Source organism: Puntigrus tetrazona, chromosome 13, assembly GCF_018831695.1.
Source record: "Puntigrus tetrazona isolate hp1 chromosome 13, ASM1883169v1, whole genome shotgun sequence".
In the NCBI taxonomy this organism is placed as follows: domain Eukaryota; kingdom Metazoa; phylum Chordata; class Actinopteri; order Cypriniformes; family Cyprinidae; genus Puntigrus; species Puntigrus tetrazona.
This window is the reverse complement of record NC_056711.1, coordinates 19,327,605-19,344,782: the sequence shown is the minus strand read 5'-3', so window position 1 is coordinate 19,344,782 and position 17,178 is coordinate 19,327,605. Positions and strand designations below refer to the sequence as shown.

The following is a 17,178-nucleotide window of genomic DNA, read 5'->3' as shown; positions in this document are numbered from 1 at the left end:
TATTTTATTTTATTTTTTCATTTAAGTTTGTTGCTAGGGTAACATTTTTCAACCTGAACCTCATTTCTATTTATTTTTACCTAACTAAATTAATTAAATAAGCCCCAAAAAAACAAAATATATATATATGATATATGAATATGTATATGTATATGTATATGTATATGTATATGTAATAGAAATTACAAACTAAAATTTGAATGAAAACAGAAGAAGGCAATGTCATTTAAAATATAAAAAAATATATAATCAGTATAAAATGTAGTATCATTTATATTGAATTAAATTATGGAAATAACTATACTATTATTATATTTTTACCTTTTATTTGTAACTTTTTTATATTATTTTATTTATAATTAACTGCACTTGTAATATATAGCAAAAAAATATATGGACTACTTTATTCTGCAACTATCAATTTTTATTTATTTAATTGTACTTTTTGTACTTGAAAGCCCCTAGTTACTTATTGTACAAAAAAAATCATAACATTCATAACAATCACAGTTTGCAAATTACGACAAAATGAAAATTTAAACTAGCTCTTTATAAGGAAGTCTTTGGCTCAGCAGGCCTGTCGGTCCGTGCCCATGGCCTCCGTTGTACACATCCTTGCAGGAATTTGAACAGAATTCAGACCGTTTGTGTGTGACGCACACTGTTTGTCCACTTGCCCTCCGTTTTGACCATTGCAGCGTTTTGTCTGTAGTGCAGCCAGTCCATTAACACGCAGTCCGGGTTTTGGATGCAACGTCTGGAACAAATACGAGAACACAGGCTGACAGATGCGATGCCCGACAGTTCATCAACATCATCACTAGATCACACTCTGACCCTTTTCGCTTTGCTTTTCTTAAACGAGAACGAAATACGGCTGGAAACTCACTCCTTGTACGTTCCGACTGCTGAGGTGTTATTCATCTATCAGCGTATTTTAAGGGAAGGCAGTTCACCGGGTTTTCAAACAGACTATTGTTGTCTTGTTGCTTTAAAGCTGACCTCAGGTCAGTCAGCATTGGACATCTAAGAGAGGAATTAACTCGTGGCAGAATGGCATCTCCATCGGCTGCTTTGTAGTGTGGATGCTAATGGCACTTTATCATTTGGCAGACCATCTTAAGCGACCTTCAAACCTTAAGTGTCTAAAACAGATGTCTCGATTGAATGCTGTCGGCTCAGCTGGAGGTGCTGTTTTTACGCCTTTGGCAGGACCGACCGAGTCAAATAGCATTTGTGCGGGTTTTTAAGCAGTCAGGCATTGTGAAATGGAAAAAGCAGCAAAAAGCATCCATTTGTGGCTTGACAGAACTGAAAAGAGCTATGCAAAGACCCCGTTTCCTCGTCACGTGAGGGATATTCCATGCGCCCACACTTTTACATTTGTATATATAATAATAATGAGCGTCGGAAAAAAGACCCATAGCCAAACATTTATGGCAAATAATTGTTTTGAATTATATATTGTATGTCGATTAGAGCACAACAGGGAGCTTTTTCAGTGGTCTTGGTTTCACAAGTATTTTTTCCGTTCTGTTTTCTTAATAGGGATTTTCAAGGCTTCTAAGCATTGTCAAATAAATAAATAAAAAACAGTGTAAACCTATTGACTTTTGACTGTACTGTTTGTATATTGTATCAGTTTAAAAGAACGCATATATTTGAAAATATTGTACAGTAGAATTTATTTCAGCTTTATTGCTTCCTTAACTTCAGTGTCACACGATCCTTCAGAAATCATGATTCGCTGCCCAAGAAACATTTCTGATGATCAGTGTTGAACACAGTTGTGCTGCTTCATATTTTCGTGATACATATTTGTTCAGAATTCAAAAAGCAAGCAATTATTTGAAATAAAACTTTTCGATTTTAATATTAACAAATTAATTTGTTTATTAAAAAAACCTGACTGCAAGTCATCAGTATATATTATATTACATTATATTATATTATATTATACATTCTTATTTGTATTGCAAATTTATGCAATCTATTCGAATTCTGTGATTCTCTAATGCAGACTTCTCTTCTAAAGCTTAGTATTGATTTCAGCAATATGTACTACTTGCTTTTAAGTGAAGTAAATACGTCATTCCTTTACAACCTGTCCTGAAACATTTATACAGCATCACAAAAAAACCCGGTAAAAACGGTATTTTTGCTCCTTACTCTACTGTTGTGACCCATCGCTGAGTAAAACAAACGACTTGTCTTGTTTGAAGCGTGTCAGTGTGGAGCAATTAAAACAGTTCAAAGGCTTGAGTTCTCCTTCGGCTTAAGACTCCGTTGAGTGATCAAAGCGACGAGCGACAGCCGTCCTTTCTGCTTATGGTTGGGATACCAGTTGATAGCTTTGGGTTGACCGGCGCCTCACCAGCAGCTCTGTGCTTGTGGTAAACTGGTCGCTTTTGAATGAATCTCTATTGTTTTTTTATTTTGTGTTCAGGAGCTGGTCATCATGGGCGCGCCTGGTTCTTACTACTGGACTGGAACGGTCAAAGTGTTCAACATGACATCCAATGCTCACTACAACCTAAATCAAGACAACCTGAGGCTTCTCAGATACAGCTACCTCGGTAATACCTGCTCAGATATTAATGCGCGTTTCGATATGTCATGCAGTCCCTGACAGATTTGAGTTTTTTTAGGGTATGCTGTGACTGCCGGTCACTTCTCCTCCCTGAACACCGTCGATGTGGCGGCTAGCGCTCCTCGAGACAGTGGTGGTGGAAAAGTGAGTGGTTTCTTGCAGAAATTGCATCATTGGTTCCAGGTCCTGTTTACATCACGCTCACTTTGACGTTCCTAAACTACGTTGTCATCCATGTTTTAGGTTTACATCTTCAGAATCGAAGGGACGTCTCTCGTGAAGACTTTTGAAGCCTCAGGAAAAATGGTGAGTGAGATGCTCAGATTTTCTAATTGTTTACAAACTTAATTTATTCCAAATGTACAATGTTTATGCAGTCCATCATTGTTACTTAATAGGAAAGGTTGTTTTTTCTAAAGAACACAGAAAGAGTTTTTTTCTGGGAATTTGTAAGGAAAAGAATAATTATTGTGTATATATAAAAATGCTCAAATGCATGTATATGCATGTATAAGAAAAACATGTTAGGTGTACATATAAAATATATTTATATATAATATAAAATACAATAATATAAATATATATGTAAATATTTTCAATATATATACCTTATGTGTGTGTTTATATATACATAATAAATAAAGACAATTCACACACATATATTATGTAAAGAAAAACTTTTATTTTGGATGTGATTAATTGCGATTAATCTTTTGACAGAACTACTTCAGGGGTTGGTTCACATGTCTCTAGCTGGGAAAAATGTACTGATTTATATAAAGTATAACCTTTTATATTGTAATATGTTACCATAAACACTAGACTGAAGCAACTCAGCTTTACTCAATTATCTATATAGTTAAAAAAATCTAATTCTTACTAAGATATCGTTGGCAGATATGAGAATGACATCTGTTATTTATTGTATTATAAGGTTAGTAGAGTTTTATGAAATAGTCTTTTATACTTTTATAAAGATCATTTATTTTCTTACTTATATATCTCTTATATGATACTTAAATATCAGCATCTGCACCACATAAAACCCTCCTGTATGAAATATGATGCTCAGCAAAAAGGACGCTTTTATCTAAGGTTTCGATAAACAGTTCCATTAAAAAAAAAATAATAAATAGGTTTTTGTGACTCCATTCGTAAGGTTTCACAGGGTTAGAATACATGAGCCATGCTCTAGTTTCAAAAACGTGAGCCGCTAGCTGAAAACTTCATATAGTAGCTAAATGGTAGCTTGACTTCCAAAGGGAAGTGTGTGAGGTAATGCATGTTATGAGGAGTGATGTGCCCTGTGCATGGCATTGTAACCTGACCCGTTTGCTCTTGGCTCGGCTTGGTTTCAGATGGGCTCTTACTTTGGCTCCTCATTGTGTGCAGTTGACCTAAACGCGGACGGACTGTCGGACTTGCTGGTGGGAGCACCCATGCACAGCGAGATCCGGGACGAAGGCCAGGTCTCTGTTTACCTCAGCGGTGGCAACGTGAGTGTTACTTATTAAAGGAGCGGTTCATTCAAAAAATGCATATTTGCCGAAAAAGGCCATCGGGCCATCCAAGATGTAGATGAGTTTGCTTCTTAAACGGGACAGATTCGGATTAAAATGATCAGCGGTCAGAACGAGAGTCCAAACAGCTGATAAAAACATCACGGTCCATCAGTTGAACGTCGTGAAAATCTACCTTGTTGGAAGGAAACTTTCCTTTCCTTTTGGCCAAAACACGAATCCATAATTAACATAATAAAGCTTCTACCAGCAAAAAAAGCTCCTCTTCACACCAGAGCTTTATTCACAATTAAATGGTTCTTGATCTGTACATATTACTTTTTTTTTACTGGAGAAAGCAATATCAAGGACTTTTGAGAGGTTTTAATGATTTGTTACTTACGAACGTGCATATTACTCTTCACCAGATGGACTGGCGTGGTGTGGATTATTGCGTTTAAACAATGTTTTTTTTGTACCTGTTTGTTCAGGGAGTGATGGAGGAAGTTGCGACATTGAACGGTGACAATGCATACAATGCTCATTTTGGAGAGTGCATCACGTCTCTCGGGGACATCGATGATGATGGCTACCAAGGTCAGTTTCCAAATGAGCTTCCAACACTGACGTCCTTCAACATAAGGAATAGTTACGTTTAAGTGGAGTCTAAAAAGTTTAAATTGATAAAAAATGTTTTTTTAATAATCGCGATCAATCAGCTAATCCTGAAAAAAACGGTCTTACAGTTTTGTAAAAAATTGTAAGCAGCACAACTGTTTTAAACGCTGATGATAATAAGAAAATCAGCATATTAGAATTGAGACTTGAGTAATGATGCTTTAAATTCAGCTTTGCATCACAGCAATAAATTACGTTTTACAGTACATTCAAATAGAATACACTTATTTTAAGTTAAAATAATATGCAGTTATAATATTAGTTTTTACTAAATGTAAATGCAAATAAATTTGATTAAAATAAAAGAAAATCGACCCCAAACTTTTGAACTGATTTAAATATTGAGCTGTATTGTAAGTGTATTTATCTCTTAATATCCCTTTAATTCAAGTGATCACAGGAGCACATGTTGCAAAAATCATATTTCCGCTGTATTGGAGACAGGCAGACATTGTTTGTCAAGCAACTGGAAAAGATATTTTGACGTGAAGCAGATTCAAAGCTCAGATATCTCCTCTGCGACTAGTGTTCTCGCTTTCGATTTTCCTGGCACCCTGCTGTCCAGTCGGAGGCTTTTCTTGGCATCTGGATTCGGTCTTCACCTGATGCATCGCTTGATTGTAGCTCTATTTTCTGCATGTCGCCTCTTTTCGTAGTTTTAGTACAGAATGTTCTCTGTTCTCGTACAGTAAGTGTTCAGGGAGGCTGACCGTCTCGTGATAAACAGACCAAACGCGTCTGTTAATGGGGAAAACGAGAGAGTAAAGAATTAGAGCCGCAGCTAATTAAAATGGCCCGAGGAGCATCTGATAAGTGGAGACAGATGCGTCGGATTAAACCGGAAGTGAATCTTTCCGGTGTAGGACATCGAGGGGGTTGGCAGAACAAGAAAGCAATTCAAGCAATCAAGAATATAAGCACTGAGAAGCATCTGTGATGAACTGTGTAGGGGTCAGTGTGCTAGTAAATGTTGCTTTAGGAGGCCGTAACTATAAAGAGTTTACAAGGGGCTAAACTTTCTGCATTTAACTTGCCACTTTTTTTTTTTTTAGGTCAGAGAGATTTGATTTTCGTTTTGAATGAAATGAATACTTTTAGTCAGAAAGGATGCATTAAATTGATCAAAACTGAAATTTGTAATGTTACAAAAGATTTCTGTTTCAAATCAATGCTGTTATTTTAAATTAAAAATATTGATAATAATTACAAACGGCATACTAGAATGATTTCTGAAGGATCATGTGACACTATTTGTGCTTTATTGTTTTTTTTGTAGTATTTAGATTTTTAATTGCATTTGTTTTTGTATTTATCATTTATTTTTATTCTGTTATTTTTAATCGCATTCTGTAGTTTTTATTTTATTTAATTATTTTATTTTACATTTACTTCATATTCATCCATATTTTGTTTGCAATACTGATGCGGAAAAAGTCCCTACATTGTTAGCTTTTTATTTTAGTTTAGTTAACTTTTTTTTTCTTTATTTTATTGTGTTTTAATTTAACACTGATAGTAATCAGAAACGTTCTTAAGCAGCAAATCAGTATTTTAAAATTAATTCTTAAGGATCATGTCACACTAAACACTGGAATGACGAATAAAATGTATTTTATAATATATTTAAATAGCAAACAGTGTTTAAATATATTTTAAAATATCACTGTTTTTACTGTATTTTTTAAATCCTGAGCACTAATATATAAAATGCATAATATCTGCATGTAAATAAACCAGTCTCAGTCTGTCTCTAGTACTACATAAAATGGTCAGTGCTTCAGATTTGTCATTTTATGGCTGCTACACAAGTGTAAAAGTTTCCAAAACTCAGCACATTGAAAATATGCGGTAGTGAAATGTGTACTGCTGTTTTCACACACAAGGGATTTTTTTTTCAACCCCCCTGAAGTTTCACAGACCTTTACAGGCTCTCAAAAACACGTAAGTGTCCATTAAGTGACTTAGCAGAGCGACTCTCAAACAGAGATGGGCTCAAGGCAAATAGGCATTTATTGGGGTCCTGACACACACAAATCCACCTCCAGCGTTTCTATTCCAGTCGCAGGTCTCTGGCAGCCTGACCTAATTCAGCTGCACACTGTGCTATTTTGTTCTAACTTTTACGATTGTTTTTTGTCAGACCGTATAAGCCCAGTAAGAAATAAAACCCAAAGGCAGACTTGTACAGTAACATCAGCTAAAACCGCTAGCTCATTAACTTACGGATTTAAAACAGGTTTTAAAATCCCTCATATATGACGAACAAATTAGTGGTAAATATTACAATATACAGTGTTTAGAGTTTCTTTCTCTGGTTTCCATCTTTGTCGTTGACTTCTGTGTTCGTCTGTGGTGCTGTAGATGTAGCGATTGGAGCCCCTAAAGAGGATGACTATGGAGGAGCCGTCTACATCTACCACGGGGACGCTACAGGAATAGTTAACAAGTACTCAATGGTAATCAACCGTTTCCTTTTTATTTATCATTTGTGACCCCGGACCACAAAACCAGTGAAAGGCGTCAGTTTTTCTCAATTGAGATTTATAGATCATCTGAAAACTGATAAATAAGCTTTCCATTGATGCGTGGTTTGTAAGAATAGGATCATATCTGGCCTCAGAATCTGAGGGCGCAAGACTAAATACTGAGAAAATTATCTTTAAAGTTGTCCGATGCATATTACTAATAAGACAATTTAATTAGAATTTAAGTAGAATATTTACAGTAGGAAATTTACAAATCAATAACTTTGACCCATGCAATATATTCTTGCCTTTTGCTACAAATGTATCCCATCGACTTAAGATTGGTTTTGTGATACAGAATCATATTTATATATATTTTTAGTTTAGTATATGTATATATATAAAATACATAATACAAGAAAAAAAAAAAAAAAAAAAAATATATATATATATATATATATATATATATATATATATACACAAAAAATATATATATATATATATATAAATATATATATAATATAGAATTATTGTATTTTTATTCATTGAATGTATTTTTTTCATGTTTAAAAACCATATACTGGAGGCCATTCGTTTTGATTTTTCATTCATTTATGGTGCTGTTGAGCTTGATTTGTGTCTGTATTAAAATAAATCCGAAAGATTGGTTTAGTTGGCCGTGCATCTCTTGTTTTACTGCGAAACCTTACAGCTTATGCAGTTCAACGGCTTGATTGATGGATAACTAGCAGGTCCAGATGGAATCCACTTGCTTTCGCGCTGAATGCCTTAAATGGAGCTTAAATGATGCACCGATATTGCTATAGCTGAAAGCATAATCAAATTAGCCCAAATATTTCATGAATGAAGTACGTGGCATTCAGAAATCTGAGGATGATTTATTAATGATTCGGATGTTAATACTGGCGCTTCTGATTAATTGACGCAATTTTTTTTCTCTCACCTGGATCGTATGAAGAGGCTGTCTGGTCGAAGCATCAACCCCACCCTGCGAATGTTCGGCCAGTCGATTTCCGGCAATGTGGACATGGATGGAAACGGATATCCAGGTTTGGCTTTGCTTTAGACACTTGGCTAGTTCCGCTCGAACGAGCGGCGAGAATGTTCCGAATTAACTAGATCAAAACCGACCGCATTCAGTGAGAAACCGCGACCGCTGCCAGACCACTTACGTTGGCCTTCTGAGATCTCCTGCGTAAAGATGGGAAACATGTAACGTTCTCACCGACCTTCAGTACGCTTATTCCGTTCTGGAAACCTCAGAGTATTAAAAGTTAATGCATAACTTATGACACGAGTGATTCGCCACAACATGTGATCGAAAAACGGACTAGACTTATGAAAGTAAAAGCTTTTTTTTGGAGTCTACGGAAGGCTCTTGTGTAAGAGAGATCAATTAATTATGTGATGGAGAACGTTCCATTCTGCTCTAATCCAGGGAATGCAGATTGAGTGTTTGTTTAATTTTCCTAACGGTTATTTAACACGTTTGGTCCGCTCTGATTTCATACTTCTGCGGCCAGCAAGCATTTTGTTTACAGCATTCCACAGCGGACGCGCCAATTAAACAAAGACGAGAGAGAAAATCAAACAAAGGAAGCTTCATCTTATGATCTATTTCATCTAGCACTTTTCGTGCGCAATTGTTTTTAGAATAAATGCTTTATTTAATTTGTTTTTCAGCCCTGTGTAATGTTCTGGTAACAAGTCATATCCCTTTAATTAGATTTCATTTAATTATATAAGTTTTATACATTAATTAGAAATTTTTATATTTTAGTTTTAGTGTTGATTTTTAGTTCTGAGTTTTTTTGTTTTGTTCTTTTGGCATGCATTTCAACATTAAAGCACACACACACACGTTGTGTTTCCATGTTTTATGGGGACTCTCTATAGGTGTAAACCTACCCTACAGGAAACTACTGGCATTTTTAGATTTTCAAAAATATATTTTATAAGCTTGTCTCCTCATGGGGACCTAAAAAATGTCTCTACAAGGTCAAATTTTACTGGTATTCCTGTCCTTGTGGGGACATTTGGTCCCCATAACGTGATAAATACCAGGTGCACACACACACACATATATATATATATATATATATATATATATATATATATTAAGATAATATAAAATATTTATGTTGTGATATTACTGTACTGAATTTTTAAATTTCTATTATTCTGTTATTAAATATTTCTATATAGCTTATTAATTGTTATGTTAATTTTATATAGCTTATTAAAATTATGTTAATTTTAGGTTTAGTAATCTTAGCAAACTTAAACTTAAAGCTCCTTAAATGTATTTATTTCTGTTATTTGCAAAGGCAACGTTCTTAGAGGTTTTCTAAACTTTATCTACGTTAATAATTTTAGTTAAACATAACACCAAATTGTACCTATATGTCTTCATAAATTGCATTTTATTAGCATTAAAGCTAATAATTCTATGTTTTTCCACATCTTTTTTTAATAGTATAGCATCACAGAGTACATAAAATCATTCCTGAACCTCCAGAAAAACGTTCTTTTTTGTTTTTCCCACATCAGATGTGACGATAGGGGCCTTCATGGCTGACAGTGTGGTTTTGTTAAGGTAAGTTGTTGTCTTCTGTGCCAGCAAAAGCTTATATTTAAATTCCTCATTCAGGTTCTCTGATAATCATCCTCTCAGATGGTTAATTTTATATTATTTGTTTTGATCTTACAGATCCAGGCCAGTGATCTCCGTGGACGTCTCCATCTTTCTGCCCGTCTCCATAAACATCACAGTACCTCAGTGTCACGAGGGTCCTCAGCATCTCAACTGCTTCAACGTCACCGTCTGCATGAGCTTTCGAGGAAAACATGTTCCTGGCCACATAGGTGAGTCTCTGTGGAGTTATTATAATTATGTTTTGTTTGATTTTGGACGTTTATTTTATTTTGTTTTGTTTATGATTTTCAATTTAGTTATTTATTATTTGATCATTTTTTATTTGTTGGATTATTATTTATTTTTATAAAATTTTATTGATGTAATGTTTATTATTATATTTAATTTAATTTAATTTATTTTATTTTAATTAATTTATTATTTATTTTATCATTTATTTTAATGTTTGATATTTCTTTTTTTTATTTGTCAGAATTTTTATTTACATTTTTTTAAATATTTTTAATAACATTGTATCGTTTTGCTATTGTTTAATGCTACATTTTCAACAGCACTCCAATAAAAACACGTATAATCAACAGGCGTCTGCAGACACAATAACTAGATTGCTCTTATTTTTTTATCTGAACTGCTGTGGTTTCTCTCTCATGACCCGTGGTGCAAACAGTCCTGAACTGGAGGTCAGTGCATGTTGTGCTGAACTTTATTTCACTCTGTCAACACTCAGACAGGCCCAGAATAGACTATTATGAAATATCATTAAATGTTAAATACAAAAACAGCACTTCTGGTCCACCCCCTAAATTGTTAACAAATACAGTTTTAAAAGGACTTTTTTCATTAAATCTAGCATTTGTTGACTTTTTGACGAGATGGACACTGTGCAGTCCCTTTGAATGACCGCTTGCTCAACTTTTGGGTGTGGCCTCCGCTCGCTGAGTGGGTGTGGCCTTATGGGAGATGGAGTGCATAAAGCGGGTGTTACATAATGGGAGGTTTCTGGGAAATACAGAGCACCAGTGTTACTCCACTTGGCACCCTCATTGGAAAGAACTGCAGCACCTTGTGTCTGGGAGACGCCCCTGGTTCTGTAGGCCAGAGTGAGCTCATGGTGCACTCACAGCTGGATGTATTAAAACAAACAACCCCTGCATTGGTCCACGAGCCCCTTCCTGCTCGCAGACGTTCATCAGAGTAACGCCCTGTGAGAGAGCAGGGTAATAATAGCTCTTTTTCAACGTCGGGATCGGAGGAATGGTCCCCCAATTACACATTCGACCTCATCCGGGTGCATTTCACAAAGAGTGTCAAGAAATTCATCAAGCTGCGGAAAGAAAGCAGCTATTTCTAGGGCCGCGTCCAAGGATTTTGTGTTTTTTGATCAGTTTCTGGGTTTCGGAAAATCCTGTAGGTGTAGATGGATGAAGCTCACCTTAAGAGATGCCTGGATCGTATTTTATCCCAAAACCAAAAGAACGAAAAGTATTTAGGCTATATTTTGCAAAAAGAACTTCAAACATTTACAAGAGGCAAGATTTTAGTCACATGTCCAGTTATACACAGAATTACAAGCACACATTTTTAGGGCATTGAGTAATTAAAAGCCTGTAGTTATTATTATTATTATTTTATTTTTTTTTTTACCAATTCAGCTCATGTCCTTTTGTTCTCATATCTGTAATCAAAAACATGTCTATGTTTTTAATATTTATAAAATATAATATTTGCATTAACTACAATTGTAAGACACAGAATAGTACTTATAATAAATTAAACATGTTTAAAAATAAATCGCTGTAACTGTATTGAGAATGAGTTTTTAATTAAATGACAGTAATGAGAATTTAGAAATTTGTCATTTATTCATTCAGCTTTACGTCATTATTTCATTTATTCACATTTCATTATTCAGTTGTATTTTTTTATGTATTATTGTTACTGATTAATATATTTTATTTGTCTTTTTTATTTAATTTAATAATTAATGAAAATATTTTTTTAATTAATTTAATAAATAAAATAATTTCTAATAAAATACGACCCACACATATTTTTATGCATTAAAATTTAATATTGAATTTTTTCATTTTTATTTTGGGATGAAATATTACTTCACGAGATTCACGAAGACGTCTCGAACCATGTTTTTCCTACATGCCCTCGCCGTTTCTTCCAGAAATGAATCACAAACATTTAACTCTTGGACGTGGCCCCAGAAATGTTCTCGTACTGTTTTCCCTCATTTCCACGACGTCTACAGTCAGAACTTAATGTCTTACTTGACTTTGTTTTTAAATCCCAGAAATTGTCCTGCGATGAAACGCAGCCACAGCTTTGAGAGATGTTTACTCGTTGTTGTCTTACTGAAACGTGAACGCGTGTTTTTCTCCTCAGAGTTGCTGTACAATCTAACTGCAGATTCAGATAAGAGACGCAGAGGTTTGCCGCCGCGGGTGTATTTTGGGAACGGTGGAGAGCAGACAGTTGCTGTAAGTCAGCGCTTCGGCCTGGAGGTCAACCGAGCACAGTGTCATCGGTACACAGCCTTCGTGAGGGTGAGTTTTCCTCCGAGTCTCCATAATGTCATGCTTCGGGGATTTTAAGGTCCTTTAAGGTCAACAGGAAAAGAACATTTGCCCTGCTTTCTACCGTGAGACGCGTTCCTGGTATTGCTGTGCATCTAGTCATGTTAAGAATAAAGTTCGTCTTTGTAATCATAAAACGTTAACAACCAATAACAAATTATGGGTTTCTCAAAAAATGTGATGCATTTTATAGCGTTCTTGCTTTTGTTAACCATTTGTAAGGTGAAGAAGGCTTGTTTTATCCCTTAATCTGCAGAAAAGCTGACACAGAGACATGATTCCCATCTCCCTTTGAGTCAGATTACAACCGTTTGTTTAATTCTCAGCTGATTTTCACATATATTAATAATTGGGAAGACATAATCACAGTTTCATACATTTCGAATGCTGATGCTTTTGCCTGCTTTTGCTATTTTGTTATTAAGTGCATTTTAGCTGATGCAATACATAATTAGAAAAACCTTTATTTTATTTTGTGAAAAGCATCATTGAATTAGATAATATCAAGCTTTTTTAAAAAAACAATTCCTCAGGGTGCAGGGCTGTTTGATCATATAACCATCAAATAGATTTTTAGGCCATTAATAGTTTATATTTGATTTATTTATGCCTTTAATCAGTTTTCAGATTCATAAACGTTAACACATTCCTTTATTTTATTTAGATTTATTTTTATTTTATTCTGCATTCATAAATGTTAACAAATTCCTTTATTTTATTCAGATTTATTTTATTTTATTATGCATTCATAAATGTTAACACTTTAGTTTATTTTGATTTATTTTTATTTTGTTATGCATTCATAAACGTTAACACATTCCTTTATTTTATTTAGATTTATTTCATTTTATTATGCATTCATAAATGTTAACAAATTCCTTTATTTTATTTAGATTTATTTCATTTTATTATACATTCATAAATGTTAACACATTCCTTTATTTAGATTTATTTTTATTTCATTATGCATTCATAAACGTTAACAAATTCCTTTATTTTATTCAGATTTTATTACGCATACATAAATGTTCCCAATGAATTCTAATGAAGTAAAATTTCAATAGTGCATTTAATTCCTGACGGGATAAAATCCCAGCCTACTTTGTTTCTCCTGGATTACACCATTTCGTAGGGAGATGCTTCATATCACGTTTCATGCTGACGTAGCTGTGGCTTATCTTAGAGGACTCAGTCCGGATGTATCAGCATCACAGAATTCCTGCCGGTCCATGTGATGTTGTTTGCACTTGTCCCCGACTGACCCGCTGTCTTTTCTCTCCCATGACCTGCGCTGCAAACAGCCCTGCGCTGAAGGTCAAGCAAACTTCATTTTACTCCATCAACATGCACCAAATAAGTCCGTGTGCGTTTTTCTCTAACCGCTTCTCGTCGGTCGCCGTTTTGAAAATGACCCTCGTGCCTTGTTCCGAAGCCATACCCAATAGTTTACTGCAGTCTCGCCCTCGAAGGACGTCAGACGCATGCAAGGCCAAAGCTCTGATTAAGTCATGTGGGAGCTCCAAAGAGAATTTCACTAAGTGACCTATAATAAAGTCTCGCTATGAAAATGAAATAGCCACCATCAGGTGACAAACAACCACCTTTGAGATGCGGGCTCTTAATGAGAGACCTTGTTTTGCGCCTCCGCTGAGACAGTCGTCATTGTGGCCGCACAGTCGGGCTCTTGTTGTCTGTCTTCTACCCCGGCGTTCGGTCAGCGCCGGTATCCTCAGGGCGACGTGGAGCTTGAGCTCTAACAAGGAGGCCCACACAGAGCCTGTAAATTTCACTGGCGCTGCTTTACGAGCCTCTGCAGGCCACTTCTCTATAGGGGAGCTTCTTACAGGAAGGGTTCGCCCCATACCACGCTTCTGTTTCTGCTTTATACTGAACAGCGCATGATACAAGTATGCATTAACCAACAGCATACAACCGGTGACAGTACAGCTCTGGTTTGCTGAGTTGGTCTTCTTGTGTTTGCTCGAGCACATTCACACATGGTTGCCTTTTGCTGCTTTAAGACGGGTCGTTCTACAAAACTGTGCGCCTTTTGTCTTCCTTCGTTAACACGTGTGTGAGAAATGATCTTTTTTTGTTTTTCTTTATCCGTGAATACCGTATACATACATTAAAATAATTACTTTTTTAGCAGTATTTCTTATATTTTGTGAGCTTTGTCAATAGGGGGGAGGTAATGAATTAATATGTAAAAATTTAATTTTTATGTGTTTTGTAAACTTGACAAAAAAAAAAAAGCTACAACTGAAGAGCTCATTTGCGAAAACAGACAACGTTTTTATTTTTTTGAACGTTTTTTTCATTGTGCGTTCCAATAAATCTCAATCAAATTGCAGCTGGGTTATTTTTATGAGGAAAAATAACTAAAATAACCATAGTAAAGAGTTGAAATACTAGCTAACGAACACACTAAAGCTATACAAAAAATTATAGCATTAAAAAACATGATTTTTGAAAAAGAAAAACGAATTATCTGTAATAATAATTCTTTTTAAGTGTACAATGAATGTATATGTATGTATTTGTATATATATATATATATATATATATATATATATATATTCAATTCTTTATAAATATACAGTGTGTGTATATATATATATATATATATATATTCAATTCTTTATAAATATACAGTGTATATATATATATATATATATATATATATATTTTTAAATAAATATATATATATATATATATATATATATATATATATATATATATATATATATGCTGTGTTTATGTAAAAATGAATTGAAAATTTATGTTTAAAGATTATTTAGTTTGTATTTTTATATTTTTCTGTGTGCGTATGTACATTAATTGATGCATATGTATATACTACAGATCTAACAAACGTTTAAGGAATAGTTCACCCAAAAATGAAAATTCGGTCTTCATTTACTCACCCTCAAATGGTCGCAAATTTTTTTTTAAATATCTTCCTTAGTGGTCAGCAGAACAGAGAAATTTATACAGGTCTGGAGATACTCGTACACCTACCCTACAATCTCTTTCTCAGGCTTAAATAACGAGCGCTGCTTTTTCGTATGGTCTATGAGTCAGCGTAGTTTATTTGACGTTCGCGTTTTGAAAGTGTTTTGAAGCAACGGTGCCAGACAGGGAATCACGAAAAAACAAGGATATACGCTGCTTAATGTGTGAGAGTTTAATGTTGAACTCTAATGTGTTCTGGGTGGGCAGGCGGGTCTCGCTGGGTGATCCTTAATGGATCAAGCAGCATAAACAGCCTTGGTCTGAAGCAAAGACACTCATTTATCTGGAAGGCCACACTTGTCTCGGTGGATTTGATGTGAATCCTGTCTGTCAGTGGAGAAACCTCGCTGAAATTACAGCCTGAATGCCAGGGTTTGCGCGTGTTTCCATCCAGGTCGAGTCTTTATTAGCTCCATGCGGAGAAAACTGCTGTTTTTAGCGGTGCTTTGTTCGTGTTTCGTCCCACGCCGCTTCAACGCCGCATTTCGCTTTCGCAAACACCTCTCACGTTTTCTTCAAAACGCATCAATTTAATCCGATATTGGATTGGCGCGGCTAATTATAGCACGCATTGGTGTGCACAGCATGCAGAACAACGGCGTGATCGTAGCGAACGCTTTCAGCTCAGACTGAAGCCGTTGTTAGCGTAGCTTGGAATGAACCTGTCAGCCGTATGTAAGTGAGAGGTGCTTTTATTGCACGCTTATTCTTTGCGCGTTCGTGAGAAGTGTTTGCATTAGCCGGGCTGCTCTGTTTAAAGTTTGCGTAAGAAAAGTATCTGGGTCTGTGACGTGTTTTAAGATTGTTTAAACTGATCGTGCCGGGCATGGTTTTATGGCGGTTTTATTATGGATATTGTCAAGCTGCTTTTATACGCGCTGGGTGATATAGCAGCTCACGGTCTGGCCATGTTCAAAGGATGGGGTCTGCAAGGTTTTATGTTTTAAGGAAAGGCTGCATTTATTTGATTAAAAACAGTAATATTTTCTATAGTTGTAAAATGTATTTTCAGCATCATTACTACAGTCTTCAGTGTCAAATGGTCCTTCAGAAATCATTCTAACATATTGTTTTGCTGCTCAAAAAACCCCATTTCTGATTATTATGTTTGTTGAAATATTGTGTCGCTTTATTTTTTCTTAGTGCCATATTTGATAGAAACCACTATATATTTGAAATGCAGTTTTTAATATTTACTGTCACGTTTTATAAACCTTTTTTGAATACTTACTTGATCAGTAAATTAGTGTACTGTTTTGGGTGACAGTCACTGCTTGTTAGACATTTTGCTATAAATAATAGTTTAAAAAAATTTATAAAATGACATAAAAAGGATATATAATATATATATATATATATATATATATATATATATATATATATATATATATATATATATATATATATATGTTTATATATATATATATATATATATATTTTTATATATATATATATATATATATATATATATATATATATATATATATATATTTTTATATATATATATATATATATATATATATATATATATATATATATATATATATATATATATATATAAAGAGATATATAAAGACGTTTTTGTCATTTTATTTCAAAATTCATTCTTATTCCAAAATTGCAAACTCAGAATTTCGAGAAAGTCGCAGTTAGACCATTAATATGTTTC

The 17,178-nt window shown here is 34.5% G+C and overlaps 1 protein-coding gene across 1 annotated transcript in view; it reads left to right on the top strand.

Annotated features, from left to right (window-relative positions):
• itga9 (integrin, alpha 9) overlaps positions 1-17,178 on the top strand; it is a 76,012-nt gene that overhangs the window by 17,259 nt on the left and 41,575 nt on the right. Inside the window, exons 6-15 of the mRNA XM_043255441.1 lie at positions 2,447-2,576; positions 2,649-2,734; positions 2,834-2,896; positions 3,949-4,086; positions 4,581-4,686; positions 7,129-7,223; positions 8,212-8,302; positions 9,804-9,849; positions 9,964-10,118; positions 12,304-12,464. Coding sequence (XP_043111376.1) covers positions 2,447-2,576; positions 2,649-2,734; positions 2,834-2,896; positions 3,949-4,086; positions 4,581-4,686; positions 7,129-7,223; positions 8,212-8,302; positions 9,804-9,849; positions 9,964-10,118; positions 12,304-12,464 — 1,071 coding nt within the window. The remainder of the gene's footprint in view (positions 1-2,446; positions 2,577-2,648; positions 2,735-2,833; positions 2,897-3,948; positions 4,087-4,580; positions 4,687-7,128; positions 7,224-8,211; positions 8,303-9,803; positions 9,850-9,963; positions 10,119-12,303; positions 12,465-17,178) is intronic.